The 25,199-nt window shown below is 46.2% G+C and overlaps 1 protein-coding gene across 19 annotated transcripts in view; it reads right to left on the bottom strand.

Moving 5' to 3' along the window:
* MICAL3 (microtubule associated monooxygenase, calponin and LIM domain containing 3) overlaps nucleotides 1-25,199 on the bottom strand; it is a 2,299,897-nt gene that overhangs the window by 1,582,786 nt on the left and 691,912 nt on the right. For all 19 annotated transcript variants that reach the window (XM_069628665.1, XM_069628668.1, XM_069628663.1 and 16 more), the window contains one exon: nucleotides 23,265-23,366. In XM_069628665.1, coding sequence (XP_069484766.1) covers nucleotides 23,265-23,366 — 102 coding nt within the window. The remainder of the gene's footprint in view (nucleotides 1-23,264; nucleotides 23,367-25,199) is intronic.

Here is a 25,199-nt window from a genome sequence, read left to right on the forward strand (position 1 = left end):
CGCACCATCCCCCAGTCCATTATGCACCAGATACTCTGAGTTTCCCTTTAGCAATTCTCGTATAACCCTAAGCTGTGATGCCTCGTAGTAAGTATGGAAACTCGGGAGGGCCAGGCGCCCTTTTGCACATGCGCCCACCATTACCTTCTTGAGATCCTGGGTTTCTTTGTCCCCAATATAAACGCTGATATTAGTTTATGGAGGGATTTGAAGAATGCCTGCGGGGGGGTTGACAGGCAATGCCTGAAACGCATAAAACATTTTTGGGAGGATCACTATTTTGATCGTATTAACTCTACCTAGCCATGATACCTTCAGGGGACCCCACTTGAGCAGTATTTGTCTCATGTTTGCCAGGAGTGTAACAGTTCGCCGCGAACAATGAAGTTATGGACGTGGTAATCTGGATGCAAGTTGGTCCTCTACCATATTGAATGGGCGCTATGTCAAAGTGTGGTTTACTGGCCGGCATTCAGGGAGACATTTAACATCACCGATTTCTTAGTATTATTGTTTAGGCCCGCCACGTGCAAACAATTCTAGTTCCTGGGAAGGACCAATATGGGTCTGTGATTGTAAGAATCAAGTCATCTGCAAACGCCATGACTATGTTCCTCCCGCCCCACGGACAGGATACCCTTGATTTGGTCTGTCATTCGAATCTTTGTCAGAAAGGGCTCCAAATAAATTGCATATAAAAATGGAGACAATTGCCAGCCCTGTTTTGTTCCTCTTCTAACGTTGATTGGGTGGGACAAAGAATCATTGCCAGCCTTATTTTTGGGTCCAAATAGTTAGCTTGGATCATGCAAATAAAGCCAGGAGCAAAGCTCCCGAGTTCCATTGTTCGGAACAAGGACGATTCTACGTGATCAAATGCTTTCTGCACATCACCTGCTAGCAGAATGGCAGGGAATTTAGTCTTGGATACCTTTTCTATCAAATGGCAAACTCTTCTAATGGTATCAAAGGTCTGTCTATTCTTTATAAAACCCGACTGATCCGGCAAGTATGGTTTCCAACTGTTTGCCAGTAGCTCTGTATGTATTTCTGCATCCAGATTAATCAATGCGATCGGTTGGCAAGACTTGCATTGTGCAGGGTCTTTTTTCGGTTTTGGGAATAACACCATTTTAGCCTCTTACATGGCATCTGAAATGTTGCCCTGTGTCGCTCCTAAAGGATGTAGACAACGGTCAATCTCGGAGTTAGTGTGGCCCGGAACGTTTTGCAGAAAAGCGCAGTACAGCCATCCAGCCCTAGTGCTATGTTAAGCGGTAGTTCCTTGATGGCCTGGGTCACCGCTTCCTCGTTATCTCTGCCTCTAGGCGTTCTCTAGATAACCGTGTTATCTTATGGAGGGGTAGTGAATGCAGGTAATAGCTTTGTATCTCGTGACTTGGGGTATCTGAGGAGTATAGCTCGAGTAAAATTCCTGAAAGTGTTTGACTGTTTGCCTTGTTTGCCTTTAGCTCATATTTTTGTCTGACATACAGGGCCCCTCCACTCTCCTTGCATATAATTAATCCAACTGGTCTCACACAATTCTATATTCCCGTTTGGTTGCCCTGCTTTGGTCCTGTGTCATGAAAGTCACGACCTCTGTTAGTTTGGCTTCTAACCCCTCCTCCACAATCCTCAGCTGTTTGTCCCTTATTGCAGTTATTGCTATGAAGTGCCCCCTCATGACTGCCTTAAAGACGTCCCATATTGTTGCCTCCGCCATGTCCGGAGTGTCATTGTTACTGAAATATTACTTCATTTTAACCCCCGATTTCACCCGCCAGGACCTGGTCTTTTAGAACTGTTGGGAAGACCAGCTCCAAAGCTTATTAGGTCGACCCAGACACTGCATGGAATCTACTAGTGGAGCATCGCCTGAGAGAAGACTAGGCCCTACTTCTATCTGCCTGATCTTACCTATTATAGTGGCAGCGGCTCAAATGTGATAAATTATTTAAAAATGTACGATGTGTGTGAGTAGTACGTGTACCCATCTGTGTCTTCTTTGAGAGTCCTCCAAACACTTTAATGTCAAGTTGTCTATTCTGCTCTTCAGGGCATTCGTGGGAGTGGGCGGGGGTGGGGGTCACCTGGCTGTGATATATTTTAGCACTGCAATCCTTATGTGGGACCCATGCGATGCTCAAGCCGCACATTAGAATTATTTCCCATGAGGCAAAGGTCTCCAAGGCGGACAGTGTAGACCGAAAGAAACTGTCGTGACATGTTAAGGGCGTATATGGAGGCTATTGTCATAGTCTGTCCCCCCGTCTGGAATTTAACAAATTGGTATCCGTCTGCCTTGGTGACCAAGCTAGTGCGATCTTGTATTTGTCCAAATGCTACAAGGGTTCCTCCCGTTTTCTAATAGACATTGTATCGATACAGAATGGGGAACCATCCGAGTCTCAGCCTGTCCCATTTAAAGATATGGGTTTCCTGGAGAGCCATTACCTCCGGGCGTTCTCTCACCAGGTAGTTTTCCAATTTCTTTCTCTTGACCGGGGCATTTAGCTCTCTCACGTTACACGTTAGAAAATTAAAGTGTGGTCCCATATCCCTTCCCACACCCTGAAATCTGATTGTCTGCCCCATTGTGCTCCCATGCAACCCCCAATGTATTGAGATCTTGGGTCCCAGTCATGCGGCCTGCCGATATCGTACCATTGGGGGGCCTGTGGATCCGGTTCTTCCCTTCCCTCCCCCACTTTCTCTAAAGACCTCCCCCTCCCACACACCCCCTCTCAATCTGGTGTGAGCCAAATTTCTAACGAGTCCGGGGGTACTGTTTCCCTGGAATCGACTTGCCCGTTTAACCCAGAGATATTGTAGGGCACAACTAACCCCTACTACAAACCATGTGGCCCCTGCCAATAAACCCCCCCTCCACAACCCTTTTGTGTGCCCTTCCTTGTCATCGTCCAGGCAAGTCGATATCTATCTCTCTCTATCTCTAGGCCATCTGTCGTCTTTGAGAGTTAATACTTAGTGGTTTCTTGTGCTTGTACTGTGCGTTTCCCTTCCATAAGTCTTATTTCACGGGGGAGGATCCCAGCCTTTTTCCGCTGAGGCTGCATTTTCATCCCTCAATTCCATGAGTCCTTCTGAAATCTGCTGAGGAAGTCGGTCTGGTCTAAGCTCTCCTGTCTTTTCTGAGTACCTTTATCAATTCCCCTGGTTTCTTCCTTGTTGCTGCCCGACTCTTGTTTGGTACGGCTCCTAGGTTGGCCTCTTCTAGTTGTAGTATGGACATCCCATCCTCACAGGTCGTAAGTCTGTGTTGTCTACCCTCCCAGGTAAACAGGAGGCCAAATGAGAATGTCCATTTATACTTTTTTTGTATAAGGGCCCTAGTCACTGTAACCATTGCTCGACGTTTGCTTAATGTTGATTGAGCTGTGTCCTGGAAAAGGAGGCTCTCTGTCCCCTTCATCTATATTGCTCCAGCCATTTGTGCGGCATAACAAATGTGTTCTTTCTGGGTATAATTCATCAGTGCTGCTAGCACGTCTCTTGCTCTGGCATCTGGTTTGTTCCTCTTGGGGCCCCACCCTATATATTCGGTCAATTGGGATCGACACTTCGAGGCCTTTTCCTAGAACTTCCGTATGAAGTCTTGCACCAACTCTTCCACATCCTTATACTCGAAATTTCCCAGAATGTTCTACATCCAAATATTTGACCTCCGGGAGCGATTCTCCAGATCCTCACATTGTATTTCTAAATTTTGTGCCGCTCTGCATAGGTTTTCGTCATTCTACGGTGAATCTTACCCCTTTCCTGTAAGGCATTTTAATTGGCATCCATACAATCTCCCAAGCTTGCCATGTCCCTTCTCATTTCCTGCATGGTCTGTTTCATATTGCCTTCATCTGAGCAGCAACTTGCGCTTGCAAGGACTATCAGCTTGTTTTGGATGTCCTGGAAGCATTTCAGCATCTCCTTCCTGCTCATCGCCATGTCGAGGGAGTTGTCTGGGTCTGCTTGTATTTCCTGTGGCTCCCTTAAGGTGGTTTGGCTATTCCTTCTGCTCTCCTGTTGCCAACACCTTTGTATGCTTCACTCCTGTTGCTTCTGCTGCGTTTGTGTCTTGGCCAAACCCTCCTTGGGCTGATTTCTGGGCATTGGGAGCTTGTAGTGATTCTTGTACCATGCAGTCCTTTCATAGTATTTAACCACCCCTGTCCACATCCACTGATCCGAGCTAGGCCCAGACTCCTCGACTGGTCCTCTTTGCCTTGCAGCCCTCCTTAACACGGGCCAGGTCACCCATACCACTTTGGGCCCCCCCCCCGCCTTCGGCTGAACCCAGCCCTGCCCCCTGAGCTGCCTCTGCACTCTGGTCTTCTGTGCCCACTAGCCCTCCTCGGACAGAGGCATCCATCGGTTTCATGGGGTCCATCTTCCAGTTCCTCCATCCCGGTCCCAGGTTGGATCTGCAGCCGGGCCTCCACCCGCTTCCTTACCAGCTTGTATTCCACCAGGATCACGCACACAGCACCTGATTGTGCCCTCTCTGGCTTCCAACTCACCACCTACCACACAATCCTTGCTGCAGAGCCTCCTCCTGCTTCCTCATCAGCGCGGGTTCAGCCAGGAAAACACTTACGGCCCACGATTGCGCCTCCTGGCTCCTTCCCAACCACCTTCCGTCTGCTCCTGATCCTACTCACCCCAGTCACAAAAGCCACCTCCATACAAAAGACAGTACTCTGCTGATTGTGACTACCTGATCTCTTCACTACCACCTGCAGACCACTCCTGATCGTACCTGGCCCGGACAATAAAGCCACTACTAACTTATTAGCTGTTACGGTCCCCTGTCCCTGCTTGCCAACTCAGACTCCTCCACTGCCTCTGTCTACCTGTAACCACCAGCTTCTCCAACTGCACGGACGCAGAGGTCCTCCACGACTACACTCTGAGGATCTCCTCGCCAACCTATCCTCTCTCTGCTCTCAACCACCTTCAAACTTCCCCTCTTGCTCTGCTACTCCCTCCAGCGCCATTCCTAGACTCTTTCGCCCCTTCCTATTTGACTCCCCTTTACACCTTCTCCCTCTCCACCTTCCTTCTCCCTGCACACCCAGCTTTCCTCCCCTACCTCTTTATTCAATCACCACTCCTCTTTTTCCCTCTTATGCGCTCTGCCATAACCCTTTTGCTCCGCCCTCATCACCCCTCCCCTCACCTCCTTCCCTCTCCCCGCCTTCACCTTCCTTTCCTACTCACCTTCTCCTTCCTCCTCATGTCCATTCCCTTCCTTAATCCCATCCCCCACTCTTCCCGTTCTTCACATACCCTTTCTCCCCGCCCTAATCCTCTCTACCCCCCCAGCCCCCTCTGTTCAACCCTCCAGCCTCATGAACATTGCTCTCTGGAACGCCAGATCCCTCTGCAATAAGACCTAAGACCGTAGCAGTTTTAGACATGTTCTTTCATCTCAACCCTCATTTCCTATGTCTAATTGAAACCTGGATCCCTCCTCGCAACACTACTGTCCCTGCTTACCTTACCACCTCTTCCTCCTCCTTCTCTCATATCTTGCACCCTTCTGGCCGTGGCGGAGGTATTGGCCTCCTCTTCCATCCCAAATTCCTATCCTCTACCTCCCCTTCATCTCTTCCTTCTTTCCCTTCCTTCGAATTTCTTTACAAATATGTTTCCTCTCCTCACCCCATCTCCTTTCTAATAATTTATCAGACCCTCTGGCCCTCTTTCTTCCTTCTATGACAACCTCGATCATCTCCTTTCTCTCATCACTCCCTCTCCCTCACCTCTTACTGTACTTGGCGACTTTAATCTTCACCTCCCTTCTCCCACTCACTCCTCTCCCCTTTTATCCATCCTCGACTCCTACCTCCTTTCCCCTCTTCCTTCCTCTCCTACTCACTCCTCTGGCTCCACTCTTGACCTTATCTTCAACTCTTCCTACCCCTCTTCCACTATCTCCACACTTCCCATGTATCTCTCTGATCATGCTTTACTCTCCTCTTTTACTCCCCTTTCTAACCCTTCTTCTCCTAAGCCTTCCCCTTCCATCTTTTCACGACGCGACCTTCGCAATTTTGATCCCTCCCTTTTTCTTGACACTTGCTGCTCTTCTCTCCCCTCTCTCCAAGATTTCTATTCACTATCTGCCAATGAAGCACTTTCTACTCTCTCCTCTTCTATCTCCTCCTCTCTTGATCTACTTCACCCCCTTTCCTTCTTCCATCCAACCCGGAAACCCCCACAACCTTGGCTCTCCCCTCAACTTCTCTCCATGCGGCGTCTCCTCCGATGTCGAGACACTGGCTCAAATCTCCTTCGCTTTCCAACCAAACCTCATATTTCTCTTACCACTCTCTTTAAGTCTTTTGCCTCTCCTCAGCAAAACGCTCCTACTACTCCAACCTTCTCCAATCCCAAGCCTCCCACCCTCGTCGCATCTTCCAAACTCTCTCTCGTCTTCTCTCTCCTCCCACCCCCGATCCCTCAACCTCTTCCACCCTTTCTCCCTCCGCCTTTGCAAACTTCTTCTCTTCCAAGATCCTTGCCCTTTGGCAAAAAATCAATTGCTCCTCTTACCCCCCCAATCCCTCTTCTCCCTTCTCCCCCTCTATCTGCATGACTGACTTCTCCCCTGTCTCCCCTTCTGAAGTTTCCATCCTCCTCTCCAAAGCCCACCCCTTGTCTGCTCCTACTGACTCTCTCCCTTCCTTCCTTATACCCAAGATCTACCCTCTTCTTATCCCTACTTAACTTCCTTCTTCAACACCTGCCTTTCCTCAGCTACATTCCCCTCTGCTTTCAAACATGCCACCATCATTCCTATTCTGAGGAAACCTTCTGCTGACCCCCTGCTCACCTCTAACTTCCGTCCTATCTCACTTCTCCCTTTCCTCTCTAAGCTTCTCGAGCGCCTTGCCTACTCCCAACCTTTGTCACTAATCTCTCTCTCCTTCCTCTCTCTCAATCTGGCTTTCGTCCTAAACACTCTCCTGAAACTGCCCTCACTTACATCCTTAACTCCCTCCTCTTCGCTCGACACTAAGCAATCCTCTGTCCTTATTCTTCTAGACCTCTCTGCTGCCTTCGACGCTGTCTATCACCCCCTTCTTCTCAACACTCTTTCTTCCTATGGATTCAAAAGCTCTGTTCTTAACTGGCTTTCCTCTTACATCTCCTCCTGCTCTTTTACTGTTTCCTGGGGAGGCCGCTCCTCTCCTACCCAGCCTCTGGAATACAGAGTACCCCAAGGTTCGGTACTTGGCCCTTTCCTTTTCTCACTCTATACCTCCCTCCTTGCCCGTGTTATCTCATTTGGCATTTCTCACCATTTCTATGCCGATGATACTCAGCTCTTCCTCTCATTTCTCTACCGACCTCCACCTTAAACTCTCTTCCTGTCTTACTGCAATTAAAAACTGGATGTCTTCTTGCTTCCTTTCCCTTAACACTGATAAAACCGAAGTAGTTTTCTTCCCCTCCAACTCTCTTCACCCCTCCCTCCCTCTCCTCCTCCTTTCATTCATTTTCCCCCTTCTAATCTCCCCATCTCCGACCATGCTCGCAACCTAGGCATTCACTTTGACTCCTCTCCCCTTTTCCCATCAGATCTCTCACTTCTCGTGCCCGTCGCTTCCACCCCTTTAATATTCGCAAAGTCTGCTTTCCATGCTACTAAACTCTTAATCTCCTCCCTTATCTTCTCTTGCCTCTTCTACTGCTCCTCCGTACTCTTTGGACTTCCTACTTCTCATCTTGCCCCCCTTAAATCTATATACCTCTCTGCGTCCGCACCCTCCGTCTCCTCCCCCCCCCCCCATGACTCCATCTCTGCTTCCCTTTCCTCCCTTGGCTGGCTTCCCCTTCACTCCCAACACTTAAATTTCAATGTCTCTGCCTTATCTTTAAATCTCTCCACGGTCTTGCTCCCCTCATCTCTCCTCCCTCCTCTCTTTCTACACTCTCTCCCTTCACTCCGCTGACCACTCCTTCTCACTTTTCCTCCTTCCCCTTGTGCCATATCCCGTTTCTGCTCCTTCCATCTCCTAGCCCCACTAGACCGGAACTCCTTACCTCTCTCACTCTGCTCCATTTCTACCTTTTCCTCATTCCGCACTTCCCTAAAATCTCTTCTCCATTCCCTGCCATGAAACCCCTCCCCCTTCCTGCCCCCTCCCCCTTGCCTTATCTCCTTGATCATCTCCCTCCCCTCCCATTCTCACCCTTCACCCCATCCGTTTCCCTCCTCCTCCTCCCCTTCCCTCTCAGTTCTACTGCACTACCCTCCTTCTCCCCTTCAGTTAATTGCTCTACTTACAATTGAAAATCAGATCAACAAAACAGTAAGTTACTTCTACTGTCACTGTTCTAATGTTAATTGTCATATGTATCCTGTTAAAATGTGCAGCGCTTTGGTGTAAAGCGCTATATAAACTAAATAAATACAAATATATCAGGAATAGTGGTATCAACCTCCAAATTCCTCTCCACCCCAAAGGTATTTTACACTCCAGTTGTGAGAAGCCTAATTTGTTCCCATTTAGCAGTAGGGATGTAACGATATAACGGTATACCGTTAAAGATACCGTGAACCACTTAATTGAACAATAATAACCGTCACATTGTTTATACCGTTATACCGTTCATACCGTAAAGTGTGCTTTACAATCTGATTTGGAAAGGCTGCAGTAAGCAAGTGCTGCACAGTCTTGGTCTTGCACTGTTGGATGTGCCGTCTGCCAAGTAGTTTCAGTTGGAGCAGTTTTTAATGCCATTCCATAAACCACACGTGCCTGACACAAAATCAATATATTAGCAATAGGAAGAATAGATACAGTGCCAAGAAGGAAAAGGGTTTACTTTGGGTTGGCGGCTTTGGGGTTTATATATTTATTATGGATAATGTTCTCTAAACATATGGCAATGGGGGATTTCCCTGGTTCTATCATTGAATTTACATATAAGACATACTGCGAAATTCACTCATCTCTGTGGGTATTCCCTGCTGCCATACCAAAGGGTAACATGTCCGTGATTACTGAACACCTTTTGGCCCGCAAGTAAACTAAAGGCTGTAACGTAAAGAGAGTGCGTCTGTGTGTGTGTGTGTCTGTGTGTGTATATGCGCACAAGCGTATACTACCATCAGCCTCCATTGATCGGTGGCATGCAGGTTATCAAGATGGCAACATGTTCATCTTCACCAGTAGCCAGTGGGGGAGCATAAAGCCTAAATGACCACTTAAGAAAAGCTATTCAGTTTGCTTTGCCAATTGCAGCAGGGCTCCCCCCCTCCTCCTCTCCACACGTGTGTTTGTGTTTGGTGGAAGCAAGGCATTTCAGTGGAAAGTATGTTGAAAAGCCCAATTCTAGCCCTGGGTTCCTGGTTTTGTTTGTGATGCTAAATCTGTCAATTTATGACCTTTTAGAAAATATTTGTTAAGATTATTTAACTCCACCTGCTATACCGCGATAACCATGATATACCGTCATTTGGCAAGAAGGTTATCGTACCGTCATAAAACTAATACCATGACACCCCTATTTAGCAGTTAACCCTTTTGTACTAACCTGGCAGATCAAGCAGTCCTGTATGGGGGTTCTGCTCCCTCCTTCACTTGTGGGGCTTCTGTTTGTTCACCAGCCTGCCGGCTACAAAATGTCCCTCCCCACTCCTGCAAGTCACTTGTTGGCACCCTCACCCCAGCGCACTCTCTGGGAGAATCTGATGGTTTTAGCTGCACTTATCCTTCCTTTTGCTGCTGTAGCTGGAGCTCCCCCTGTGGGGTGTGTCCCTCTCCTGGGCCCGGCCAATGCTGGAAGGCTTTCTCCTCTCTCAGCCCCGCCAGAGCTGTTGTCGGGGGGACGCTGATGCATCCCACTCAGCGCCCACCACCGCCTCCCGTTGCAGGCGGCACGATCCTGCCTGGGCTCACAAGCCCGCTATACTGTAGCTTCCCAGTGTGGCCGGGTGCCACGACACCCCCCTGTGGTCACTCTCGCCAGGGATCACCACTCCTCCGGGTCCCACTCTGTTTTCCGGCCCTGCTGCGTCTCTGCCACTGGAAGAGCGATGTTGCCAGACTTTCTCCGGCCCTGCACCATGGCTCAACAGCTAGCCGCATTCCACATCACCATGTTCTGACTCGGGTCAGAGCTTCTCTGGGGTAATGCTTTGTGGAAAGGCCCTGGGGAAGTGGAGCACACACTATTTGAGTGTCACCAGCCCGGCGGCCATCTAAGGAATCCCGTTTTATACATTTTTTAATTAAGATGTTCATTTTTCCAAATGGTCAAGCATAGATTTATGGGGCTACATTTTACTGATAGTCCTACTATCTACACACCAATTCCTTAGGAGTTACTTATGACTATGCTGACCATGGCAAGTTCAAGATAACTCCTAGAAACATATTGCCTTGCTTTTTGTAATATCAGTTATTAACCCAAATGCCTACCCACCATAATAGTTGGGATAGTGATTTGGCTATATATCACCCAACATGGATTCAGTCATAAAGGCACTTAAGACCTTGCATACCTAAAACTGGCCCCATTAAACTGTTATATCTTAATTATTTGTGAGCGAATATGCTGCATCCTTGACAGATCATTGTTAATTATACCAGGGCACTTGAAATCATTTACCCATTTAAACTTGATCAAACTAAGTATGTATAGGAAGTTTGATGTTAGTGCATTTATCCACAGGTTCCTGCACAAATTGTTTATGTATATTTAATAGATTCCGCAAATCCTAAGGAGTTCTAGCAAACAAAACTACTTTATCTGTGTAAACCAACACTGGTTTTCGGGGGTAGTCTCCTACATGGCACTTTTTTGGCCATTATTATTCAATTTTAAAAATGATGGGGTGAAGACGAGCCCGCTTCATCTCATTACTACACCGGACAGACTCCCCTCCACCCCCCCCCAGTGACATTCAAACATTACAGTTATGAAAACTAAGTCTAGTTGAGGGTTTAAAAAATAAGCTAACCTAAGCTGTGGGCATTAATGTTAAAGCGGTCCGAAGCACAAACAACGTTGATTTCCAACATGGCAAACAAAATACAGGAAGATTGGGTGAATAAGGTACATGTTGCTATGGGAACATTTTAATTCAGGAAACACTACCAAAACTGCAACATCTACTGGCTTCAGTTTTCCAGGTACTCGGCTTCAAAGGAATGCTGGGTTTCCCCACAAGGTAACTCAGGGTATGTTCTCCTACCCCCACTTTGGGTAATGCCACCAAATGGGTTAATTTGACAAGGAATATTTTCTCCCCCCACAGGGGTCCTTATCAGGCCACCGATTTCACCGACTAGCCAAAGGTCTGTATTCATTCTGTCTTTTCCAGTTTTTAAATTCTCAGGTGGTCCATCCCACCAGCTCTATTCACTTGCTCCATTCAAAAAGTATTATAATGCTCCTCACAGTATAGCATTGGAATAGTTGTTCCTCACTCTGTGGTGAATTTAAAGTTGCATTTTATCACTGCCCAGCTACTGGGTTGATGGACAGATTTATGTTCTCTCCCCACGTCACCAAAGGGTACTCGTCAGACGGTCTATTTCACTCTTGCCAGGAGTATATTCTCAATCTATCCTTCATTGCTTTGAGGTTTGCTGATGGAAAGCTTAGTCTAAGCAAGCAATCTCACCAATAGAGGTCCCCCTATCCATGGGGCCATGTTTTTCACCCATACTCTGCACAGTCCATCTACATGGTCTCCATACATCCACAACCTTCCTCTCCAGTGGCCTTTTCAATCCAGGTAACTTTGGAGAGCAGTGATGCTCCCATCGGTTCTGACACTGATTGACTTTTGCAGCCCCCCCCCTTTTATACCAACAATGCTTTGGAACGATTTGTAATCTCTTGGGATTGGTTATTTCCTAAAGTTACCTAATAAGGTCAGGCCTGCTAGGTTTCTTAATTTCATCTATTAAGTAATTACAGGTTGCTTGTAAGGAATTTACTTTTCAATTAGACCCCTTGCTCTTACTTCCCTCATAGGGATTTTGGCAGTATGCAAGGCTTTAGATGTGGTGAATGCATCTACACCATATTGGCATCAGGGAAATGCATAGTTACAGTTCTGCAGTCGCCCAAAGGTGAACAAGTGCAGCATTTCCATTCAGCCGCAAGGTAAGCAAGCAGCTTGTTCTTTCGCAGTTTACCCTTTTCGCGATCCATGCTTGCACTGATGGGTTAATCTTCGTTAGTGATCAGGACTGCATTCTTCTTCCTGCAGCACAGCAGCCTTCTAGAAAACAGCTTTCACTTATAGCTACTGGTCTCAGTCTGCCTACGGGTGCTGGTTAGGAAGTAATGTTACAGGCACAAAGTGGCAAAGCCAACACGGAATCCCACTCTATCCACCCCTTAGGGGACACTGGATAGTTGCCCGCCACCCCTATCCCCTGAAACTCTACCCCCTCGCACAAAGGGAAAGAAATTTGTCCAACTCACCACAGGACATAACTTAGGAGGAGCTTATTTCATTAGAGCGAATGAGCTATGTGGTCTACCAGGATGATATCTACCTGCTTTCTGGGAAAGAGTAGATTATAGAAGTAACAATCCAACTTTCCTTTGTTGTATGGATTGTGACAAAAGTACTTTATTGAAAATAACTAAGAAATGACTAGAAACACAGTACCTCATGTCCATGCAACCATAACGATTGTGCCAAAAGGGGACCTTCGGCCACAAACCAAGTCAATTGAAAAAAAAGCAAAAATAAAATGGTCACTAGGGATTGGTGAGAAGGTACTACACGTTGTCCCTGCACTCTTTCCATGGTGGCCACTCGCACAAAGAACTCCAATGCGGCAGTAACCAGAGTCTTGTCAGGCAGATAATGCCCCCGTGGGGGGCCAAGGAGCTTGCTTTTTACAAGCTAGTTGACCCTTGTCGCATACCAATATCATATGCAGCTGTACTCTAGTTCCCCCAGTTTCTCAAGCATTCTCCAGAGCATTTGTCCATGGTAAGAGCAGAAGCTAGGATTCAACAGTGACCATTTAGGCGACATTATTAACTATAGTTTTTATTTTTTTATAAAGAATGGTGCCCAATTGGTCGCTTTTAAAAAAAAAATGTCAAATCAGACAAGTGCAATTTCCCATTGACTTTCCCAGAGATACTGCAACCTGTAAGAAACAGCAAGCCAAAAATCACACTTGCATTCCAAGAAAACCTTCATCCTCAAATTAACATCTCAGAAATACCACCACCATTGTATCATCATCTTAACATTTATGACTAGCCAGTGAGGACTGCACTGGATAGGAAAAGGAAAAATAGGCATCGTCTAAGAAGACAGATCGTCCCATGCCCCTGAACCCGACTTTATGAACAGTTTAACATAGTGGTCTAGTGGTGGCCTGACCTCAAAAACAAATCAAGTGCCATAAATGATCACCCGCCCCCAACCACAACAACCATTGTATGTCATATTCAACCTTACACCTTGATTGTCACAATTTGCTTCTAAACGACAAGGCTTGGCACTTTATGACTGCTAGAGTAATGATGTGCATAGGGTAAAACAAAAATAACCAAACTACTATGATAAGTCACTGCCAAAGCAATAACTAGACAAGTATTTGGATCATGTATCGGACATAGATAAAGTCTGATTTATGATAAACTAGATCAAATGGATTCAATGGTTCCACTGCAGTCGTGAAGAGCAAAGGCAATTTAGGGCATCTCTGAGTCAGTCTACCTAGTCAGAAACATTTCCACCATCTAAGGATAACAGGATAATGTAGGTCATTGGGAACCTCTTGGGTTTAATGCAATAGGTGGGTGGTGCCGGCCACCTTTATAATCCTTTATAATATATATTGAAACGTTCTCTACCAACTTCATACCCAGCATGATTTGAATGGAGAACAGAAACGGGGTTCTGTAATTTGGTGGCCTTCTAGGTAAATATTTTTTCTTCCAGATTTTACACACCAATGAGTCTGTATGAATTACATTTCTGTATTAATAGCATTTAGGAAGGGAGATCACTATTGCTAATGCCATCATTTAATGTACATTCTTGCTTACTTTGGGGTTATATCCAAATAAACATTGAGGGCTTCTACAGTGTGTAATGCTTGCTTAATAGGAGGGAGAGAAGAAATAAAAGAATGAAAGAACACACCCAGTTACGAAAGAAAAGTGTGCCTAAAGGGCTAACCTGGGACATGTGAAATACTCAATGTGTCTAGTGGGAAAATAACATATGTTTCACCAACGTGTCTAAATGAAGTAATGGCAACTAAAATACTATTGGCCTTTTTGTAATTCTGTTTGGTGTACAAATGATTGAATGGCAGACCTACATGTTTAGATAACACAATGTTCAATTTCCAGACATGGCAGGGATTCCAAACTGCAGTAAATACTTTTATTTTTTAAAAGACACTCCAAGAAACCTTATCACAGGAATCACTAGAAAGTGACAGGAACATCGTCCTATGGATGATTAATGAACAATTATTAGGAGTACTTCAATACAGATTTTAGTACGGAGATCTACATTCCTTTTTACACATCACATGCATCTCCCCTCAAGTTATCGCACAAGAGGTTATTATGGATAGCTGCATCACCATTTTGAAAATGTCTAGTGTCATATGCAAAGCCTAGATGTCCATAAAGCAAAATATCATGTACAAAGGAATAACGTTCATTGATGGAATAGACAGACTCCCATCTTCGTCAGGAGAGCCTGTCTGCATGGCAGATGTGTGTGTGTGAAGATCCTGAATGTTGTAACAGGTTTGTGTAGGACCCTGACCAGATTTTGACTGAGAATCAATACCTTCGACAACCATGAAATGTAGTCTAAGCGAAAAAAGCAGAAAACCTCATGACTGGCACATGAAGAGGCCATTCCCCAGTATATTAGGTTCCAGGTACCTGTATGCCAATTGTGTATTTTGCATGGCTTGGCCGTGGCAAAGAGGCCTATGCTTGGTTGCCATCATTACACAAACTTGCATCTACTGATGGCTCTCTGCTTGAAGCTCTAGCCCTCATTTTCTGGTATGTGATTTACTGATCAGAGCTTGATGGCACATGCTCAATCCCAATGACAGATCCGTTTAGCTTTCTTCGAAAGGAGTCTTATCCTCTTCTCCTGACTTGCGCGCTGAGGTAGTCCACTGCAGTAGGGCAATTTGTCTCAGTACTAGCTATTACTGACACAAATTGCCCTACTGCAACTGACTAACTCAGCTATGATAATGGGAGGAAAGGTTTCTGGGCCAGATCAATTGATAGAAGTTCCAAAAGAATGAAGCAATAGGAGAACTTCTTCCAGGTCCACAGATCCTGTATGGCTAGAGGTCCAAGTTGAACTCCCCAGCCTCTTACGAACAACTCAGTTACTATTATCATTCCTGCAAGATTACCTTGACTCACCTTGCAAGTGTTAACCATATCCAAGGTTATGCAATCTTTAAAACAGAAATAAATATTCAGAGAAAACAAATTGTATAACTACCATGGCAGAAGGCAGAAAACAGACTATTTAGACTGTGCGATGAATCCTATGGATCCCTCGCTGTACCCCTGCCTAAAGTCTGCTAGGTGGCCAAGGAAAGGCAGACGCTTTCTGATCTGGACCTTGGGGGTGGTGTACCGCGGGAGGGAACAGGGCCCAGGGAGGTGGTTATCCCGTGGGATGAGAGGCAGTATTCTCCTTTGAAAGGGAATAACCTTTCATATATACACCAAAACATACAGTGGCTTTTTGCCAATGTAATGTGTATGATCCCACAGTTTAGAAATATGGGTGAACGGGATGCAACATCTTTAAATATCCCACTGAAGGAGGAACCTGTTACACCTGATGTGGTTAAAGATTCCCTTTACTCCCAAAGGAATGGAGAAAGGAAATCTGTTTTATCGCAGTATGGAAGGTCAATTCACTCATGCCACCATTTACAAAGTATTTATAAAAACATGGAAACAAAATAGTTCTAAAGTGAAGAATAGGGAATTACTAGCTAGAACAGATGTTGTTTGGCACTCCTAGTGCCATAATCCCAAGGATACTGGGACAAAGAGGAGAGCAGATGAGAAGTGCAGGCCTGAAGGTCAGGCAATTAGGCTTAACAGCTCACACCGGAGGGAGACTGGGAGGCTTAAAAAGCTTCCTCAGGTGCAGGCAAGTTGATGCAGTCGTGGTTGAAGAAGTAGCAGTTGTAGCAGCGGAAGTACCTGGTGGGGCAGGAGGAGGTGGCAGAAGAAAACATTTTGCTGACAGAATCCACAGAAGTGGAAGGAAAGGAGGGACACCAGGATTTACTATTCACTTATTCCAGTTTTCAATCCTGAGTTGGTCCTCCCCCCACACTCCAAAGTCTGGATTATATGATATCTTTTATTTGTATCGCGCTCGTACACAGTGTTTCAGAGCGTGGCAGGGGAGGGGAGGGGAAACAGGGGAGAACAAAAACAACGATCTTACTAGGCCCAGTGACATTGAGAACATGCAAGTGCATGGGAAAAGGAAAGGGGAAAAGTGCATGGAAGGGGGAGAGTGGAAAGTGCAGAGCAGAGGAGAACAGATAAATAATAAATACAAATAAATAGATAATGAAGCAATAACAGGGGTAGTGCCGTCAGCAAGTGGCAAGAGCTGTGTTTACGGCAGCAGAACTGGGTAAGTCTGATAAGTGCATAAAAGAAAAAAATGGGGTGTGGGGGACTGGGGGTTACAGGTACAGTCCCCAGTACGAGGGGTGTCTGGGAGGCAGTGCAGAAGGGTAGCAGGGTGAGCCGGTACCTGGGCCCGTGGGACAGAGGATGGCCAGGTGCACAGTGCCAAGAAAGCAGATCAGCAGGGCAGAGGGGAAGCAAAGGCAGATGCCAAGAGGAAGGTCTTGAGGTGCTTCCGGAACTGGAGATGGTTCTCCTCAAGTGTTAGAGTGGCAGGGAGGCAATTCCAGAGGGAGGCCCCAGCCGAAGACAGATCCTCCCCCCCCCAGCTCATTTCTTTGAAAAACGGCTGATACTAAGGGAGTTAGAGGAGCGAAGGACTCAAGAGGGGAGATATTTGCAGAAGGATAGCTGAAGGTATTTTGGGCCCAGGCCCCAGAAAGCCTTGTGGACAATGCACAGGGTTTTAACTTTAATCCTTGCATCCACTGGGAGCCGATGTAGAGATTTCAGAGCTGGAGAGATACGATCCAAGGGCTTGAGGCCAAGGACAAGTCTCGCAGTCCTGTTCTGGATTAGTTGAAGAGAGCGAAGAGTAGTGGCAGGTAACTTTAGAAAGAGGCTGTTACAATAGTCCAACCAAGAGAGAACCAGAGCTTGGGAGACGGTGAGCTTCTGGGGGAAGGAGAGGAAAGGAAGAGTACCTCTGAGGAGGTGCAGTAGGAAGTATGACTTTTTAGAGACCTCCGAGATGTCGAAGGAGAAGGAAAGTGTGGAGTCAGATGACCCCGAGGTTCTTAGCCTTGCGAGTGGGGATGGGAGGAGGGCCAAGTGAGGCCGGCCAGAGGGGGGAGGGGGGGGATGGAGAAGGTGTTCCGATGAGGAGGATCTCAGTCTTGCTGGCATTCAGGCAAAGATCATTGGCAGCACACCAATCTTGAATGGCAGTTAGGCAATCAGAGATGAGAGGGAGAGGAGGTGGCCGAGGGCAGCCTGAAAATGAGTTGAGTCACCAGCGTAGCACTGGAAATGTGAGCATAGAGTGGCAATGCAGTGGGCAAGAGGGCAGGTATTGGTTGGTTGAAAAGCCAGGGCGAGAGGTTAGACCCCTGGGGAACACCACAGGTAGAGAGGAAGATAGATGATAGGAAGGACCCCAGTTGGACCTGAGAAGGTCGATCAGAAAGGAAAGAGGTCAGCCAGGCCAGAGCCGATCAGTGATACCCAGGTTCTCACGGAGACGGTTGAGATGGATGGTATAGTTGACCGTGTCAAAGGCAGAAGAGAGATCGAGTAGGATGAGGACAGAGGCAATGTTGGAGTCAAGGTTGGAGAGCAGTTTCCGTACTTCTGGCCGCTGTAAAACCAGACTGGTGGTCATGGAGACAGCCAACAGAATCAGAATGAAGGTTAAGCTGAGAGATGCCAGCTTTTCCAGGAGTTTGCCCAGAAAGGGAGTAATGGAGACTGGGTGATAGTTAGCAGGACAGGAAGGATCCGCTGAGGGTTTCTTGAGCAGAGGATGCACAAGGGAGTGTTTCAGAGGAGAGGGGAAGAATCCTGAGGCAAAGGAATGGTTGCAGAAATCAAGGACTGGAGCAAGGGTGTCAATGTGGTCCTTGATGGTTTTAGGAGGTACAGGGATGAACCTGTTTTGACGAGGCTTCCATAGATCGGACTTGTCTAGCGACCTCATCAGGGGAGAAGAGAGGAAAGGAAGAGAAGGAGGGCGGGTGGTTAGCAAGTGCAGACTGAGGGGGAATAGGAAAGCGAGGGGGGAGGTTAAAGGGTGGTTAGCAAGGGCAGACTGAGGGGGATTATGAAGGGAGGGGAGGAGAGGGTGGACAAGATGTCCTGGGTTTTTGAGATAAAGTGAGAGGCAAGGTCAGTGCAGAGAGCCTGGGAGGCAAGAGAAGGGGTAGAGACTCCAGCAGGGTTGGAAAGCTCCTTGCAGATTTTAAAGAGTACGGTCGAGTTTTTAGATGCTGCAGAGAAACTGGCTTGAATGTGGACTCTTCTTGGTGTGGACAGAGTCTGTATTGCCTTTGGAGCAGGCAACAGGCCAGTTTGTCAGAGGATGAACAAGAAGCCCTCCATTTCCTCTCAGCCGCCCTACACTTACGTTTAAGTGTAGCTAGGTCGGAGTCATACCAGGAATTACACTTGGCTTTGGACTTCAAGCAGATTCTCACGACAGGGGCAAGAGCATCAAGAGTAACGGAAATGGAAGAGTAGAGAAGGGAAAGGGTCGTTTCCGGATGTGAGTCAGCCGGAGGAGGAGGGGGGGGCAGATAGGGGGAGAGAAGGTGGCAGCGAAAGCCTCAACTGACACACGCTTCATAGGATGGATGTCCAAGAAGGTAGGTGGCAGTGTAGGTGTGAGCTTGGCTTGGGGGGGGAAGAGAGAGATGCGAGGAGAGAAGGCAGTGGTCACTCCAGGATAGAGGAGTGGTCAGAGGGATAGAGAGGGGGAAACCTGAGGAGATCAGAACATCGAGTGTGTGTCCAGCAGAGTGCGTCGGGCCAGAGGGAAGGATAGAGAGTGAGAGGGAATTGCAAAGGTCGTGAAAGAGCAGAGATGAGGGACAGGGAGAATCGAGGTGGATGTTGAGGTCACCAAGGAGGAGGCGTTGAGTGGTAGAGGTCAGGAGAGAAGAGGAGAGGAGAGGTCAGCCCACTCAGAAAGAAAAGAGGTGATTTGCCCAGGGGGCCGGTAGAGAGTAGCAAAAGTAAGAGAGTGGCTAGGAGAGATTGAGAGCCTGCAGACAAGGCATTCGAAGGAGGAGTACATCTGAGTGGGAATGATGGTGGCAGGAATCCATTATGGAAACATCGGGGCTACACCCCCTCCTGACCGGGTGGATCTGGGTGCGGAGAGGATATTGTAACCATCAGGGAGGAGAGTGTCAAAGCTCGTGACAGAGCTGGCCGTGAACCATGTCTCCGTAAGACCGAGGACATCAAGGTCTAGTTCTTCAAGGAGGTGGCAGATGTCAGAAGAGTGTTTGACAGCAGAGCGAGAGTTGAGTGGCACGGTGAAGGTTGCCGGTCTTAAAGACGTTCCGGGGAAGGGTACAAATCAGGAGGCACGCCTTGCGATTGAAGAGGTTGCGCAGCTGGAATGAAGTCTGAAAGCTTTCCCCCATGTGAACCTGATGGCAGAGTTTTTGCAGTAAGAAGCGTGCAGCAGACTGTGCCTGGAGGCGGACGTGCTCCAGGAGGTAGTAGTAAGCTGAAGTTCATGCCTGTGGGGTGGGATCGAAGGCAGCTTACAGAGGAGCGTGCCCGGTCAAGAAAACACCTGTGGTAGAGGAGCTGGTGAGTGTTGCCATAAGTTCCATAACCCTCAGGCAGTGCAGGCGGGCAACTGCAACCAGTTGTGTTTCACTCGCGAAGAAGTGAAATTGAATAAAGCGGACTGAAGCGGGTCAGACAAAGGTGTGTAACAAATGTAGCACTCGTGTATAAGGGAATACACTGTGGAAGGAAGTTTTAAACCTTGCACGTGATAAAAACAGCTTTAACAACGTTAATAATGGTTGCATGCACTTAAAGGCTATTTGAACACAAAAATAGAGCCTCGGTAAAGACTGACAACCTTGTATCTTGTACAACCAGGTGTTAAACCTCAATTAGAATACGAAAGAACGAACAAGCATTACCTGAAGGCAAGAGGTGAACAAGCAATACCCTCAGTTCAATTTGGGAAGAACCATTGATACCAGAGGAAAAGGCACCGATTGAACATCTTTAAAGGTAGAGCTTGTAAATTAATGACTATGGTGCGGAAGAACCAGCTATTGGTCAGGAACTCACATTGTTAAAGCCAATAGGGTTTGAATTGGAAGTACTTGATTGGTGGCTTAACCAAAGACAAGAGTGGTTGAACAGTGGTCCTAGAAGAAAGGCAGTATTAAAAAGGAGACAAAGACATAACAGAGCTAAAAGGGCACTGGTGAAAATCTTGGCTTTGCTTTAACGTTGTTCAGAAATGTTGAAAGCTGTTTGAAGTGGAAGAAGTTGTGTTTAAACACAGAAGTGAAAACCAGATGGTGTAACACTTGAAGGAGTTGGGTCTGTCAGGAGAGTCGAACAGACAGGAGCAGAGGTAGAACACTGGGAGGTATCAGGTAATATCTCCACCAAAAATATCGCCTTATATATGGTCGTCGGGAACGGCCGTAGGCGATATTTTTTGTGGGGATAATATTAGGGTTTTTTGGGGAGCGGAGTTTGAGGGGGTGTCCCCCGCAGGTTACATGCTTTAATATCGCCGCAAAAATATCGCCATATTTTTGCGGGGATATTAACACATGGAACCGACTGGGAGTGGATCACTGCAGTGGAAGTTGAAGTCGTGTGTTTCATGGTGCCAAGATAAAAGCACTGTGACGGAAAATACTGAAGAGAGTCGTAGAGCAAGCTGGTGTGTTTCATGGTGCCAAGGAGTAAGCACTGCAACATTTTCTGAGTCAAGAAGTTATTGCGTAACATGGCACTGCAAGAGAAGCAGTACATTTTGTTTGAAGTACTTCTTGAACTATATTTCTTGAAGGAGAAGGTTCTTTTTTGGGTTGAACTGTAAAGTATTGGACGTTTCATTCAATCCAAACAGACCATCAGGAACTGTGTTGGAGCTCTGTTTCAAACTTGGATTTCCTTGTTGTTTTGGGTTGGACCTGACTGACTTAAAACCTGTGGAAGTAGAATTCACTCGGGTTATGAACATACAATTTAAAGGTGTTCCACTAAGTGTTTGTCTTACAAATTGCCATATACTTTCATGTTTAAGTATAAGTGTGAGGGCCAGAAATGTTATGTTAGAGTGTTTTTCCTTAGTTTATTTAGGCCTGGAAATCCCTATTAGAGTAGGGCAAGAGGGTGGATTTACAATTTTGGTTTAATAAAATGGCATGGTTTGAAAGACCCTCTAAAATATGTCCATCTCACATTTCTGACCCCTCAACTGGTAAAGAAAGACCATGCACTCAAAAGGAAAATGGAAAACCCAAAGCCCAGGGGCAAAACAGCACTGATGGAAAATAAAATCAATGTGCTCTAAAACAAGCTGAAGGCTACAACAAAAGTCAATAGCTTTCACGGGACAATAGAAAACCGTGCCAAGAGCCTCAGCTGCAACTGGGTTATGTGTGGCAATACTGCTTAGAGGAAAGCTTAGTTGGGTCTGTGGAATCAATTATTTTGCTTGATTAGACACCACATTTTCTTCCAACAGAACCTGTAACAGTACTCATTCTCTAGCATTAGTTGAGACAGGTGCTCAATATTGAACTATTGCCATCTTTTAAAGTGCCACAGAATGCTCCTTGAGCTTAAAGCACACACAGATGTTGCAACAAGCAGACTTTCTTCCCGATGTCTGGTGGCACAGACCACCAGGATGAAGAAACCATTTTCTTCTTTGCGAACACATGCATAGGATAAGGAATAGGAAATGCAAGAATAGTCTGTTTGCTCTTTTATTGGCTTGAATGATTTTTTTTTTTTTTTTACAATGGCTGGAGGCAAGAACACAACTTAACTTACTTCAATAATTCTAGGCAACAAGGGCACTAAAAGACCAGCAGTTAAACCTGATGCAGTCTCTCGAAAATTACCCAACTCTACCTTGCTGATGGTACTCTGTTCAGAGGAGAATTGCCTAGCATCCTGCGAGGGAAGCATCCATCACTAGTCACATCCTGCCATGGTAGCCAAAACGGCTCCCCCTTCATCAGGTTCCCTTTGTTGGCCCACCACAGAAGATCCTCGGAGACAGAATGGAATTTGAACGGGATCCGACATCTTGCCCGAGAACTGCGACCACTGCATCTTGAGCACCCATTGCAGGGATCTCATTCTGGCCTCTGGCACCAGAACCATTGGGTGCATGGCGCGGTTCACACATTGGGCAAGAGTCATTCTAGCTTTAAATCAGACTGCAAGTCAATTCAGAATATAAGCCAAGTGAACAGTGCCCCACTGAACCCACAGTATGTCATGAGAGGATCGAAGGCAAACTCCACACCATCGCTCCTCTACTCCCATTGATCAATATTCTGCAAATGACCTTCCTCTGCCCCTGCGCAATTCTACCAAATCAAGCAATTCAGGCCTCTCCTCGCCAACCTGCGCCTGGATGTGATGCTCCACAACAGCTCTGGGTAAGCTCTATTCAAACTCCTTTTCATCCATAATCTGTAATTAAATTACTATTCTAAGTGATAAATGGAAGAGCCCACAACATGCAAACAATTGTATGAATACAGAGTCTACTACACCAGGCACATCACCAAACTTGTCATTTCCCACATGCTCCATTTCAAACGGACACAATCAACTTGAGCCATACATGTAGCCTCTCCCAGTAAACAAGACTATGTATATAACAAATGCCTGTAGCCAACTGCTGAAATGTTTTGACAACCTTAATGCCGTCTTAATAAATCAATTTCTCTTTCATTATGAATGCAATGTATGCCATGTTTCACAGTACACTCTACCAGAACCTCAGTTAGGTACAGCTATATAATTGATGCTTAGAGTAATGTGTCCACAACCATTACAGTTTAGAGCTTTACAAATACCCAACGTACCTTCCAGTGTATTCCTTCTGCCATCTGCACCGATGACCACATCAAACTCGTATTCCGAGACCGGATGGATTTTCGGGCGTACCTCTGCTCTCCATCCCTGTCCTGGAGACAAAAATGTAAGAATACTGAGCAACAGACCCAAAGATGGTTCACTTTTGCCTTTGGAGATACAGGTTTGCAACTGGAGGTTCCAAGAAAAGGATCAAGTTCCCTACACGTCAAATTCACATGCGCTCTTCCCCATCAACAAGAAATATAGATACATCTTAAAAATACAACTATCATTTAATAATCAGGTTCCTTAACGCAAGTTCTGCTCTTCATAAATTATACACTGTTGTATGCTGAGACGTGTTTTCACCCACTATGGGCTTTGTCAAGGCTGTGAACTTAAAGATTCTTGAATTCTGTGGACAGTTTAAGAAAAGTTCCAATCTTCCTGAGCGGTAACCCCCGCGCCCTAATTTGTTGGTAGGTAATCTTGCAAGTTTATGAGATACTAAATTACTTTTTCTCAGCACAGTTTCTTATTTCTGTATACATTTCATATATGTTTGGAGCCTGGCTCTCCCTGGTATCATCCACCCTATGGCATGATAAATAAATGACAGTTGTATGTTTAAGATGTATCTATATTTCTTGTTGTTGGGTAAGAGCGCATGTGACTTGGACGTGCAGTGAACTTGATTTACCAAAAAATATGCTATTAGGTTTGGGTGGTATGACCAAATTATTGACATGCTAGACAAACGGATACGTTCAAACCTGGTGACAATTGCTTAATCCAAGAAAAGGATGTCTGGAATGGTCACTGAGTTGCAAAGGGGTAAAGTCATGGAGCCAAAACAAGCCATACCAGTTACCCTTATTTGTGAAATTAGATTTAAAAGGTTATTATTTTGCCTAGACCAGAGCCTGTTTCTCGTGGGAAGATTGTGTGGAGAAATCAGCAGGCTGAAAACAAACTAGTTTTAAGTCATATAAACTGACACTGAGCTCAAAGTTACTCAAGAGGACTTGTGTACGAGAACATTAGCTGGCTTATCCAGAGCAGCCTGCAACCTTATATCTGTATTACTAGACCGGACTGTGGAATGATCAGGGTAACGTACGTAGAGATAGTGTTACTCCTAAGAAATAGTCTGCCTAAGTCACCAACCACGCAGTCTGTGTAGGTTTTATATATACTTCTGGCAGGGTTAAGTCCTCATCAGGGCAATTTGAGAAAACATTTAAAATGCAGCTTTTAGACCTATTATGGGATACAACTAAAAGGGCATTGAACGTACTAGGGATAAAAGTGCTTAATCTTGCAGAAGGTTCTGCAACAAACCATTGTAGGCAACAAAACAAGCCTTCATGCTCATTAGCTCATTGAGCAACAAAATCCTAGAAGCAGAGCCACCATCCTTCTCAGTTCTAAGCAGTGACAAAGCAAATGCCACCGTTTAGCTTAATGCAGCTCCCTTGGCAGGCATGATTGTATGAACAGGTGCACACCAATTACCAGACATTACTATCAAATTATACCGAGTTAAAACCAGTTGCAAAGTATGCTCAGTAACTTCCATCAAATGGCAGCAGGGGTTATCCTACTGGCAGACACGCCCAGCATTTGCCAGCTATTATATCACATAATTACGTATTCACATTATGTTGCGTCATCCAGTGCCTAGCTACTTATGCCATTTGATAGGTACTACAATAATTTGCCCATGCACTCAAATCAAATGCAAGGTATTCCCACCATTAGCAAAATGTTGGCATTACAGATAACTGGTTTTCACAATTTGGAAGCTCATGCGATTGTATGCCCAGGTAGCCTTTGACAGCTATTGCTGGTGGTTTGCGACCCCATGGATTGCTCAACCTTTTCCCTCAGTGAGCTTTGGCCCTATTGACCAACTGTCCCTCACCAGCTCACCTGGGACCTCT

The sequence above is a fragment of the Ambystoma mexicanum genome, chromosome 12, assembly GCF_040938575.1.
Source record: "Ambystoma mexicanum isolate Mex_15411 chromosome 12, UKY_AmexF1_1, whole genome shotgun sequence".
NCBI lineage: Eukaryota > Metazoa > Chordata > Amphibia > Caudata > Ambystomatidae > Ambystoma > Ambystoma mexicanum.